The sequence below is a fragment of the Phaenicophaeus curvirostris genome, chromosome 2 (genome assembly GCF_032191515.1).
Source record: "Phaenicophaeus curvirostris isolate KB17595 chromosome 2, BPBGC_Pcur_1.0, whole genome shotgun sequence".
Classification (NCBI taxonomy): domain Eukaryota; kingdom Metazoa; phylum Chordata; class Aves; order Cuculiformes; family Cuculidae; genus Phaenicophaeus; species Phaenicophaeus curvirostris.
Window position 1 is genome coordinate 71,470,721 of NC_091393.1, and position 14,146 is coordinate 71,484,866.

Genomic DNA, 14,146 nt, shown 5'->3' on the forward strand with positions numbered 1-14,146 from the left:
TGTTAATTTAAAATGCTTTTATCCCATCCTTCTGATGCTTCTCAATTTCATGAAACTCCAATTCTGTACATAAATTATTTTTATATTATTTCTGATATTATTGTCATACATTATTTTATGTATTATAATGTGAATTATATTATGTTATATTGGTATATATTAACTATTAGTAAATTAATATTACAGATCTGTATTTTCCACTTCCCCTTCATTCTTTTAAATGTTCCCATGAGTCCCACAGAGGGGCCTCAGCCTTGAAACTTTCCAGTGAAAATAAGGAATGTAGGTCTCACATTTCAAAATCTGAGATTTTTTACACCTACATGTAAAAAATCTGACAGCATCTTTCATAGCCCTTCAATACCATACATACGTTACTTTAGCTTCCATCTGCTAAATTCTCTTTGATTTGCTAAGTGATTTATACCACAATCTCACCCATGGCAGACTTTAAAAATGGACATGTTCTTCCTTTATGACCAGTTTTCCCCAGAAATATATATCCCTTCTGCTTAGAGTAGCTTTCTAGGTTATGTCTCCTGTGCCTATCTCAGATAAACAATTTTTCACACTGACATTTCCTTTAGTCTGTTGAAATTCAGATTCTACTGGCCCATTTTCTGTTTGTCTATGGTATCAGTTAAGCTGCTTTTCTTCCATATATATATATTTTTTTTCTTTGCCCAAGGACAGGCAAATTTCACAGCTTTTGAAGCTGGAAGGAACCATCGTATGATCTAGCACCATAATATTATGACCTGGCAAACTGCGCAAGCCATAAAGTTTCACATAGCAAAACTTTCAGCTCTGGCAGAATTAGGACATATTTTAGCAATTTTTAAAAGCCATTTTAATTCTAAATATACATAAACCTGTTGCATTGGACTTCTTCCTAGAGGTACTACTAAATTTATAGCAGATATGCCTTCTCCTGACTATAATCAGTTTTTGAGATGTCCAAGTGGGCTAAGGTCAAATATTGTCATTAAGGCAACATACAAACATTTAAATAAAATATTTACTATTTTACATTCTATAAACAACTTCAAAGTATGGGAATGAATGCAATAAACTTCAAATCTCTTTCAAATAGGTGAGCAATGAAAGACTATTTTCAATTTCATTGATAAAGCCAGCTAAAAAAACAGGGCTCTAATCTTCCAATTACATATCTAAACAACAAAGTCATCCTTCATATGCTGTGTTCCTCATACATGCATTAAAATATACCCATCAGCTGAGAATATCTTCAGTTTTATACAGGAGTAAGACAAATTAAAAAGGAAGTGAGCACTATCATTGATCCCTTATATCAAGTTGTGTTCAGAGACTGTTTATGAAGGCTTCACCTGGTAGCAGAAAGCGAGGAAAATGACCGCCAACCTTTAAAAGTGAGAAATCTTACAGCCTCTTCAGGTAAAAATATAAGTAAAGAGACATGTCTTATTGCAAAGGGAATTTCTGCATAGGTAGCAAAAAGGAACAGGAGGGTAAACGTTTCCTGAAACATTGAATAAAACTAACACCATAAAATAAAACTACTTAAGTCTTGATAAATCCAGTAACTTCCTAATCAATTAGAAGTTAGTTGAATACATATTTCAGCACCAAAAAAACACCCACATACGTCCTCCCAAAAATGTATTTTTTTAATCCAAAATCCTATAAGAGCCATTAACTCAGTACAAGTGAATCCAGCCTGTGCTGCATTTTATATATATATGCAACTGGATTCTCCAGTCAGCACCCTTTTCAACAGAAAGGGGAGTCCAGTAAAACAACCCCACCTCAAATTTCCAAAAAGTCTTTAGAGGGGTCTAATTGTTCTGCATACCATGCTCAGCATGTCTGTGCTCCGTATGGAGTTTCATTAAAAATCTAATTTAGTAGTTCTGGCTTACCAGAACATACATACAGCACTAACCACACAAAATAGTTAGTGTAATTGAATCGAAATGACTGCCAAAGCAGCAAAGGCTATAAAGTGGCAGCAAAACCCACACATGAGCAATATACACAGCGACTGCATGTCTAATAAAATACTAGATATCTATTAGAAGTGGCAAGATTAACTTGTTTCAGTATATGGGCTGCTAACTCAAAGCCCTTACAACTCTCTTGCTGTTACTATCCCTGACCTGTCATTCTTCTTAGTGTTCATCAGAACAATTCATTTACTATCTCAGCTAGAGAAAGGGATATTCTTAGAGCAAGAGATACTATTCTGTGCTTATTCTGGGGGAATAAAAACAAAACTGCGGTCTTTACAAAAAAAAAAAAATATATATATAACTCAGTAATAGATTTTATTAAAGATAAAATACATTTCATTACTGTATCTGTTTCACACCTTAAGTCATATATATCTTGTGTGGATTACTGCACTGCCTCTTTTTCCTAAGGCAAAAGCTTCAGATAAATCTATCATCACATGTTGAGTTTCATACAGTATTTCAAGAAACTGTTTCCACAGCCATTTCCTCTATCGGACAGCAATATCAACTAATAAGACATTTTTAATATAGTAAGTTGATAAAATTTGTAAATAGCTGAGTAGCCAGTCTCATTTGCTAAACAAGATAGACATTTGCAAACCTAAATCTCTGAAGACTTTCTCTGTGCCACTTCAATTTTTCTTTTTTCACCTTTCAGTCTGGTTTTGCTTCTTCAGAAATCTGGGCTAAGATATTTTCAACAGGTAGAGGACTTAAAGGCAATACACCCCAGAAATCAATGTGAGCTACACAAACTACAGATTGACATCAATACTAACCCAATGTTTAGAACGTCTGGATCCAGAGTTTGATCAAAAAAATTTCCATTTTTTTTTCAGAGGAAATTAACTGCAGTGTAGTAGCCAGGAACAAACCTTTCTCATTCTATAAACAATAAAGATTCCTAGCAAAATGACCTGCAAAGAAGTACTTGAATTCACTCCTTATACAAGGACAAGTTACATAGAAATGAAGTAAAATTTGAGAGATATACTTTCATACATAGCAAGTATTCCTCAGAACACTATTTATCTCAGAAGGAGCTGCAAACTCCATTTCTGTGATGAAAAACAGCAGCCAGGCCACAGCAAGAAGAGATTCTATGGTTTGTCTTATCATTGAGAAATAGCACTTAAAAGACAAAACATGAAACAGCACAACAACAAAACAAGATGGGACACCAGTATAAACCTTTATGTAAAAATAAGCTGCTTTTAAACTTTTCTTGACAAACAAATAAGAAGTATCTGGCCTTTGAGAAGCACAAGACAATGAGCAAAGATTTTACATAGGAAATATACATGGATTATTCCATGCTCAGAATTTCCTGAGACAAATCTTTCCTCTTTGCAGGGAATGCTTCACCAAACACCTTGTCTTAATTTCTCTCCTCCTGCTCTACCATGATCCTTCACTAGCACACAATCTTAGCAACAGAATGAGCAATTTTAATTAAATTGTATGAATGAGCCATTATGATTTGTAAGAAAGGGCTTAGATTTGATGTTTTTACTCCTTCTTCTTTCTCAATTATGATCTTTTGTTCTTTTTCTGCACTTCTACATCACAACTCCTCCTAAACACTCTCTCCTAAGAAGTCCATCTCAACACACTGTTCTTTGAATGGCTTTTCCCCTTTGAATGCTAAAACCCGATTACACAGGCAGCGCACAAACCCTACATGAATGCCCAGGCAAGCCCTCCTCAGAGAAACCAAAACTGTATTACCTGCCTATCGACTGCAGGAGCTAGTGCTCTGATACTCAGAGGCCAAAAGGCAGTTTAGTTTAAAAAAAAATATTTAGACTTTAATTTCACTTAAGCTCGAGCAATCAAGGTAATAGCAGAACTATCCCTGAGCTGAAGGCAGCTAGTAGCTAAGATGATAAATAGGAAAGCTCAATATTACATGATCAGGGGATTACAGCTAGAGTTAGTATAGGAATTACTCACTGGTGTTCAACCAATTGTGCCACTTGGCATCAACCCTATGGTCATCAGGCAGCCCTTGGAAATTATTCAAAACTTTAGCTTGGCCTCTAAATAAAATCTCCCATTTAGCCACAGAGGTGCACAGTTAAAAATGCTGAAATATGTAAAATCAGTAACAAATATAAAGTCAGAAAAGTCAAGGCACTCCTATGTAGCCAAGGCATCATCCAATGTTTTCTTTGTGGTAAGAAACAACTGAAAGTGTCTGCAGTGTTTCTTCTACTAAACTGAAGCCAATGGTAGGAAATACTTCTGGGGAAGCAAAATATGGCAGAAACACAACTGAGAAAAGGAATGAAGGTCGAGCCTAATTGCCCAGGACTGATCCAGGCTACAAGGTAATAAAAAATCCTCCTCCACACTAACACGTCAGTTGGTCCTGCACTCCTGAATGTCCTGCTTCTCCTCGGGACACCTGTAAGAACTCAGATATTTCTCTAACTGCCCTTTTTAAGGTTTCATTTTTAGCTACAGCAGACTAAAGGCTAGCTACAAACAGAAGGCACAGCCCTTACTGTCCAACCTTGACCTTTTTCTTCAATGGCCACTTCAGCTCCTCTTTCCCCTCCAGCAATAATTTGATTCAAGGATACTAAAAGATTTTTATATTTCAGTAAAATACATTTTCTACCAGTTTATCTCTTCGCTACAGTCTATCACAGGTAAGACAAGCAGCAAAGCTGGCAAATGGAAAGCAGAAGAAGCATGCAAGAAGGACAGCAAGGACTCAGGGGAGCCGTAAGAATACCTGCCTTCTCAGCAGTGCCTAGACAGCACATCAGGTAGGTTGTCACACAGATCCATATCTACTTCAAAACATTAATAGATGAAGTGGAGAGGCACGCCAAAAATTCTATAAGCTTCACCTGCAGAGTTTTGAATAATTCAGAACAGCTGTTGTAACTGGTTCTGAAGACAAATGGTGAATTCTTCAAGGGAAAAGAGCACCATTCCATGCACCCTACAGCCAGAAGCATGTAGTGGCTTTTGAGTATAGCCACAATGGAAGCAACCACTAAAAATTAATGAATTCCAATATCTATGGCCAGTATAACAATACTAATTCTTAAAGAATTTAAAGAATAAATTCCGGAATGCAGTGTAAAGCTTTCAGCAACTTACACAAAATTAAAACTTTTCTCAAGACATATCTGAAAATAATTGTGTCATTACGTATTACATTAGCTAGAAGTTACTCGTATTTTAATCAATGTTTTTCCTTGTAGTGCTAATTTTAATTTTTTACTTGCGCAATTACAATTGGCCCTAAGAAAAGGCGAAAGATAATCTGATTCACAAACTTATTTTCATGGCTTTATCATTTTCCACAATCAAAGAATATTCATGCACATTAATATTTCAAAACATTAATATTATGGACTGCACTATGCAGAAAGGTAATACAATATCAGGTGTGGATTGCAGATACATATTAAAGCCTAAATTCAGAAGAACTTACAAGATGACCACAACTTAAATTGTCAGTCTCAGCTTGACAAAACAACAATTTTCATATAATAACTTTCAAATTACAGAGCAGTACAAGCATGGAAACTGTAAACACAAAATCACAACACCATAAGACCTTTAGGGAATTTTAAAGCATGGCTAAACTTAAATTTTCATTTTCCATAAATGACAGACACAGGAATAAACACTTGACCTGGGATAACTTATTTTTAACAATGCTTCTCCCTTTTCTATTTCTTCTCTCATTAACAAGGGTAAAACCAGGTCGGCTGCAAAAGGCATTAACAGCAGCCTCCAGGCTGCAAGGCAGTGGAAGAAGGGAAGAAAAAGATGGGCAAGGATCCACACCCTGCCTGAAGCAAGCCCAGAACATGCAAAGAAGTATGAAAATAGAGTGAGATCAAAACACTGCACAATGGAAAGGATAGGGTTTACAGCAAACAGAACCTGAATCACATTACTGAAAGAAATCTCCAAGAGGAAGAAACAGTCAGTTGAGGAAAATGTCCACCAATGGATATTCCTAACAGGAATACAGAAAACTCCTGACCACCCTAAAGGGTGCTGTAAAGGAGGAGGCAAACCAAATCAACAGGCAGACCAGGACAACTTAGTATGAATCCTATCTTGAGTGCCAGAGGTTCCTCCTCCCATACCTTCAACCTGACTGAGCAGAAGGAAAGAGAGATGGAATTCCTAAGTATGTAATTTCTTCTACAGGCTTTCTTCCTCTAAACAAGAAAGCTCAGGGACTTCTCTGAAGGTAACACTGCAGGCAAGCAGTTCAATAGTCTATTCTGTCCACTTTCTCTGGCAGAAGATTTCCCTGGCAGCATAGAACAGCAGCCTGGAAGCCACTTCTCCTACAGCTCCAGCTGGCACGAGGACAGAAAAATGCATTTCTATCCTGCTCCTTGTAAGGTTGCTTCAGTCATCATTATTGGGGTAAAATTACACAGGGGAGAGAGAGCATCTTCTTAGGAGAATATTACTTTTTTGAGGTGATAGGTCATTCAGCTACAGATAGAAGCTTTTCTGTTGGTGGCAGAGCACAATTTCTCAGGTCTTGGGAAACATTCTCATGCATCTACATGGAACCTGAAATTGTCTCGCATTCAGTTTTGTTTCACACCCTTTGCCCTTACTTCACACAAAAGCAGATATATCAAGAGACAAAAGCACTGCAATTGCACTCCTAACTGATTAGTCAGAAATGCTACATCAAGCTGTAGCATATAATTCCCAGGATTATCCTACTCTAGAAGCAGTAAAACATACCTGCTCATAACAGTCATACTGTTTCCACGCTATGATTACCACTAATCAGATATAATTTGTTTATGTTCCTCCACTTAATATGATGTTATGCACTTGAAAACTACTGGAAATCTGTCTGGAACATTGACTGAAGGGACACAAAACACACCATACTTCTCACATCTTAAAAATGTTATTGCCAAAAAACTCATGGTACTGAGTCATGCAAACCAACTTTAATTCACTTATATGGTAAGTCTAAGAGTTATATGTTTAAGGAATTTTAAAAACCTTGTTATTATAATCTATTAACAATCATGGAAATACAATGGTCTACAAAAGTAAAAAAATAAGTTTTTTATACAAGCAAACTATAAAATGTAGGTATTGCTTTATATCTCAAAAATGTAATAAATAATAATCTTTATTTGATGAGAACTCCTGGAAAGTTAAAAATCAAAGAATGAATCATCAAATAGCAGTTGTCCACATTTCAGAATTCCTGTAGAAAAAAAATATACCAGCTATATACCAGGAACACCTAGAGCAACAAAACAGTACACTTTCAAGAAGCTACCATAGTTCTATAGCTAACTCTATATGAACCAGCAACAGAAGTATTTTTCAGAGATAAATGAGGAGACAGTGTGGATTTTATAGCTTCATGCATCACAGCAAGTTTCATATATGCTAAACTTGAACCTGCATTCCATAGCTCACACATTACCCAGCAGAGCTAGAAGCAGCAGAACACGGGTGCTGACACACCCTTTAGCACTTAAGGAAGCACCTTACGTTTGTTGATGAATGACAGTATCTTCATGGGGAAATTCCCATTGCTACAGAGCCAAAATAACCAGCTTCTCTCATCCCCATTGCCGCTGGTTAAAGAGGTACACTTGGAGGGTTAAGGGCTAGCTGCCCTCAGGCAGAACTGTGCCAGCCCAAGGATCACAACCATCCTCCTTACACTCTCTCTGTGAACAAACCATTCTATGTACTTAAAATATTCCACATTGTGGTCATAACACAACGGTAATTTTGTTCCTTCAGGATGCTATTGACATAGACATTCCATACTTCAACAATGGTAAGCCATCTTTAATAATATGATATAATGTAGCAACAATAAAGAATTTAAGGGTGTGTCTAAGCTGAAGAAACAGTACTGAATGCACAGTCCTGAATGTAAATTTGTGTCCGTTTGGCTATTTTTAAGCCAGATGAAGTAGAGCAAGGGGGATACACTAGCTGGCCAGTGTTCAGCACATCATAATCACTCAACTATTTACCAAATTCTTGGTTTTATTTCCCATACTGCAGTAGCGTCTGCTGCCATAGTTAGTTTACCAACAGTCCTAACCTGGACATTTTTCCTCTTTCTTGATATGCTTAAAAAAGCTGCAGTCATACAAAACCACATGCATGCTTCCACTTATTCCACTACCAGAGTCTGAACTTCTGATCTTACCAAACAAGAAACACTTATGTCTTTTATTTCATAGTCTCTATATAATGATGTACATTACCTATTCTCAAATATTCACTTTTATTAGGTGTCTCTTTCCTTTAAAGGCATAAGTGGTACAGCATTTGGAAAAAGGCTAGTGTTCGCTCTTTTTCTTACTTTCCCCGAGACACAGAAAGTGTTTGCTTGTTCCCAAGTGTCAACCAGCATTTATGTTTTCTTGCAATGGATTCTTATAAATACAACCCATCACAGAAACCTTCTGTAAAAAGCAAGCAAACATCAAAGGCATAATTGACTTTCACCTTCATTATGATTCCCGTTCTATAACAAACTGGGTATATTTTCAATTCAAAATGTGAAAGCCAGACCTTGTAGGAAACTCAATCAGCAGCAATTAATAGACGATAGATCGTCAAATACACAGAGAAGAGAACTGCCAAGCACCAACATGCCACTTCTGCATTCACTTATCAGACAAAGAACATCTTTATAACCCCTGTAAAAATTTAACAAGCTGAGTAAACTGAGTAACACCACCAGCTAAAACAGACAGCCTGATAAATCAGCATGTGCAAGCAAATTTTGTAATGTTAAATTGTCATACATTAAAAGTCAGTACTGATTTAGGATTATTCTGTTAAATTGAGAAGTAACTGGCTATATCCAGATTTTAACAGAATTTCTAATCTGATCATCTACATAAAAACAAATTCTAATAAACCACAAAATTAAACAAAAAATAATATTAGAAATAACACAAATTAATGGCAAACTTAAAATTTTGCATAGGAAGTCAAAAATATCAGTATTTGCTGACATATTCTGGTATCACCTATAATCTCATGTAACATTAACAGCAGAACTCTATAAACATGTTAGCAACTAAAGTATTCTAGATTTTGCAGCTCTTTGCTTTCTTAAGGAAAGAAAGATTTAATCGTCATACCCAATTGACTATTCTAACTGCAAGTGTGGCTTCTGATCATGGCTAGACAAAAGAGACTGTAATCAAGAATAAGATCATTCTTAATCACCTGTGTAAATAAAATCTACAAGGAAAGAGCAAGCATGGCTCCCATGAGAGGTCAGCCTCCTTTTTTAACTTGTCCGAGTTCTGTGAGGGTGCCACTATACGTATGAAAAAAGGGGACCACTGAACAAAACATAATGGTGGAAAGGTTAAATTAAGCTAAATTGCCAGGGTCTGGAAGAAAGGTCATTTTATAGATTGATAGCCAGGTAAAGAATAGAAGGAGAAACAGAAAAAAAAAAGGTGTAATAGTTGATTTTCAGAACAGATAGAAGTGATGGAAGCCTCTGAGGATCAATGACAATTAGTTTTATTCACCATCTTTATCAATGTCCAGCAGAATGGAAAATGCAGCAAAATCCCCTAAGTTTGTAAACAAAAGAGCTCTCTTTACCCCTTCAATCTTGCTACATAAACATGTACTGAGCAGTACTGCCACTGACCTCACCTTAAAGAGATATTAAAACATGGAAGAAGCGATACAGAAAATCTTTAGCTAATAAGAGAAGAAGAATCTTTCCCACTGGGTTTCCCCACTTAGTTGTTAGAAGATGCTGGCCACACAAAATCCAGAAATAAAATGTTCTGTACATCATTCCCCATCTTCTGGCTCAGCCAGCACTTCTCACACAGCGAAGAGCTGCATCCAACAACACTTACTACTACAAGACAGGAGACAAAACTAAGTACACAATTACATTTCACAGTATAAAGCCTCAAACATTAATTTTATATGTAATAAGATTGCTAAATCAATTTTAAGACCAGTTCCATTTTTTTTTTTAAATTTGTGTTCCTGTACTGCCACCTAAAGATCAGAATGAAAAATAAGAACAGGAGCAGACAACGCGACTGTTATCTGTAGCCCTGGAAATGGGCGGCAATATTTTTTCTCACACCTGGCTTCAAAGCAAAGATCACACTGCATATTAAATTAAAACCAGATTCACGAAACAGCTTGATTCCACATACCACTTCAGCAGCACTTTACCATTTCCATACATTAAAAAAAAAAGCTACCTATGTATGGCTAAACCTATCACTCAAGTAATTTAACAAAGCCTGTTGAATGAAGCGCCACTGCCTTTAATTAGATGAATAAGAAGAAAGTCAGTTTGCACAGTCTTGATCTATAAAATGTGTCTAGCTCAACTACCTTTTGCAATAGAAGCCAGACACCCTTTGAGCGAAGAGCCAGAGGTTTTTTAACCAAACACAAAAAGCTATGGTGGGTTTGTCAATTTTCATTTGTAAGATTCGGAGGGCATTTATTGAAGGTATGTCCCAAAACCATGTGCTCCTTTCACAGGATAAGCATGCGCGGGTGGCAGGAACCTCAGCCACCTCACGTTGTCCATTCCATGAAGTCCAGTGCCCAACAGCTCATCATCTCTGCAAACGCCCAGAGTTGTACATACAGGGAACAGCTATATGCTCATACAGGTGGTTTCCTTGCAGGGCTAGGGCAAGATAAGAACTTCATTCCCACCATGGCCCATTTGCCCCAGCCACTACTTAAAAATGTAAGGATTAAAACTGAAGCAAAGAAGAATCAGATGGAAATAAGGAAAGCTTTTTGCTGTTAAGGGCAGAGAGACTAAGGACAGAACTAGCAACTTGGGGGAGATGTGTTCATCACATGGGGAGATGAGTCCATCAGGACTTGTTGTATCACAGGTCCTAAAAGCTGGAAGAGGAGGTTAGATATAGTTTGGGTATAACCATCCAGCATCGGAGTGATTTTTCATGGTGACTTTTTGAGGTCCTGGACATCTTGTTTGCTAAGATCCTTTGAGTGTTCCACATAGCAAATCCAAGAAATCCGATTTGACCACTGCAGTTCTAGCTCTAAAGGCTGAACACTTTCTTGGAAAAGGGCATAAATGTTTGTGGATTGATTTGGGATGAAATGGTAAATTTCAGGAATACGGGAAAAATACAAATACAGGAATGACTGGAGGAGCTTTTTATCAGGAAGTGCAGAGACAGGACATGGGGTAATGGTTTTAACCTGAGAGAGGGGAAATTTAAATTAGGCGTTAGGAGACAATTGTTTATGTGAGGATGGTGGGGCACTGGAACAGGTTGCCCAGGAAAGTCGTGTCTGCCCCATCCCTGGAGGTGTTGCAGGCCAGGCTGGATGGGGCTTTGAGCAACCAGATCCAGTGGGAGCTGTCCCAGGCCACAGCACGGGGGGCTGAAACTAGATGAAGTCTAAAGTCCCTTCCAACCCAAACCATTCTATCATCCTGCCCCCTCTCCCCAGCTCTGCCCCCGTGCCTCTCTGCCCTCCTCTGGTTGCCTCCATCAGCAACGAAGCTGCTGAAGGGGCTGGAGACCAAGTCTTAGAAGGAGTGGTGAGGGAACTGGGGTTGTTTAGCCTTGGGAAGAGGAGGCTGAAGGGAGACCTTACTGCTCTCTACAACCACCTGAATGAAAGGAAGTTATAAAGACGGTGCTGGCCTCTTCTCCCAAGTGTCAAGGGGCAGGACAAGAGGGAATGGCCTCAAGCTGCACCAGGGGAGGTTCAGGCTGGACATCAGGAAAAAAAAATTCACTGAAAGGGTCATCGGGCCCTGGCAGAGGCTGCCCAGGGAGGTGGTTGAGTCCCCGTCCACGGAGGTGTTTAAAAGACGGGGAGACGAGGTGCTCAGGAACGTGGTTTAGTGTCAGATAGGAATGGCTGGACTCGATGATCCTAGAAGTTTTTTTCCAACCCGGTGATTCAATCATTCTGCCCCCAACCCTGCCTCCTGCCCCCGACCCTCCCTCTGTTCCGCCCCCCTTCCCCCCCTATTCCCCCTCGGCCCCGCCCCGGCGGAAGGGGCGGAGCTTCACTGGCGCGACTGGCGGGAGTCGCGGCCGCGGCGTCCTCCTTCCCTCTCTCCCCCTCGCTCCCGCCGGTACCTGCGCAGGCAGCGCCCGCACACGCCGCCCAGCTGCTCCTTGGTGGCGACGTAGGCGAAGGGCTGGGCGCGGTAGAGCAGCTCGCCGGGCCGCAGCCGCCGGCAGGAGCGGAGGCCGCTGCCTTTCCCCGGGCTGGGGAAGCGCTCCAGCGCCGCCGGCTCCATTCGCCCGCGCGCAGACACCGAGAGGGAGCGCGGGGTTGCCCCGCCCGGCGCCGCGTGACTTGGCGCCGCTGCCGCCATCTTAACTCCGGGCAGGTGGTACTGAAAATGCCGGCAAATAAAGATCTGAGGCTTGTTCTGGGGTTTCTAGAAAGCGAGCGCCCTTCGTCAGGGTGGGCAACGCGAGGAGCGATCTCCATCTGTCGCGTCCAGCCAGACAAGGGCTGGGACAGAATGGTTTTCCCACCTACATGTATAAACTACCCCAGAAAACTTATGCATAGTCTGTTACTTTCCAAGGTCTGGGTTTAATGTTATTAGGAACTCCGCAGCAGTCAAATGACTTGGTGCTTTGGAGCCATCTCTGCCTGACCTTGCATCTGAGATGGGGAAGGGGGGATCACAGAAGAAAACACATCTGTTCAGCAGTCTTCACACAAGACATTATCATCTCCAAAGAATTAACAGTATAGAATCATAGAATAACCAGGTTGGAAGAGACCCACCGGATCATCGAGTCCAACCATTCCTATCAATCACTAAACCATGCCCCTTAGCACCTCGTCCACCCGTGCCTTAAACACCTCCAGGGAAGGTGACTCAACCACCTCCCTGGGCAGCCTCTGCCAGTGCCCAATGACCCTTTCTGTGAAAAATTTTTTCCTAATGTCCAGCCTAAATCTCCCCTGGCGGAGCTTGAAGCCATTCCCTCTTGTCCTGTCCCCTGTCCCTTGGGAGAAGAGGCCAGCACCCTCCTCTCCGCAACCTCCTTTCAGGTAGTTGTAGAGAGCAGTGAGGTCTCCCCTCAGCCTCCTCTTCTCCAGGCTAAACAACCCAAGCTCTCTCAGCTGCTCCTCATAAGCCCTGTTCTCCAGCCCCCTCACCAGATACCTCCCAGTATCTGGGAAAACGCTGAAAAAAACCACGCTATCAGAGGGACATTCTTTCAAACAATACAGTTACTTAGAAGAAACTACTTGAACTTAAAAATACTCCACTTTTTGTAACAGTGACTACTATCTTATATCACTGAAAGATGCTTAATAAAACAGTAATCCATCCCCATGCGTGCTGAACAGAATAAAGTGGTGATCAGCATTTCTGTTAAAGACAGCACATGCTGCTGATCATAAGCAGGGAGCCTGTTGGGTGTTTGGCTTCATAGCTTTGCTATTTTTTAAGGGAATGAGGCAGAGAGATGTATAATCACAAATCCAATTAACAGTGAGGTGAGAAATTCTGAAGCCCCCCTGCCCAGTGTTACCCAAGGGGATAAGGAGAGTGTGTTTTACAGAGACACAGACACTTAGTGTATCAACTACAAACACCCTAACGTCTCCCCAGATGTGCAAACTATATCTCCTACAAACATCCTGGCCTCTGCTCAGGGATATAGACACTTAGTCTTAAGAAAATGACAAACTCACAGAATCACAGAACAACCAGGTTGGAAGAGACCCACCGGATCATCGAGTCCAACCGTTCCCATCAAACACTAAACCATATCCCTCAGCACCTCATCCACCCGTGCCTTAAACACCTCCAGGGAAGGTGAATCAACCACCTCCCTGGGCAGCCTTTTCCAGTGCCCAATGACCCTTTCTGTAAAGAATTTTTTCCTCACGTCTAGCCTAAACCTCCCCTGGAGGAGCTTGAGGCCATTCCCTCTTGTCCTGTCCCCTGTCACTTGGAAGAAGAGGCCAGCAGCCTCCTCTCTACAACGTCCTTTCAGGTAGTTGTAGAGAGCAATGAGGTCACCCCTCAGCCTCCTCTTCTCCAGGCTAAACAACCCCAGCTCTCTCAGCCGCTCCTCATAAGGCCTGTTCTCCAGCCCCTTCACCAGCTTTGTTGCTCTTCTCTGGAC

The 14,146-nt window shown here is 40.4% G+C and overlaps 1 protein-coding gene across 1 annotated transcript in view; it reads right to left on the bottom strand.

Annotated features, from left to right (window-relative positions):
* The window catches only part of SMYD3 (SET and MYND domain containing 3), a 397,261-nt gene extending 384,950 nt beyond the window's left edge, over window positions 1–12,311 (bottom strand). Inside the window, exon 1 of the mRNA XM_069852421.1 lies at window positions 12,122–12,311. Within this exon, the coding sequence (XP_069708522.1) occupies window positions 12,122–12,285 (164 nt within the window). The 5' untranslated portion in view covers window positions 12,286–12,311. The remainder of the gene's footprint in view (window positions 1–12,121) is intronic.
* Window positions 12,312–14,146: the final 1,835 nt, after the last annotated feature.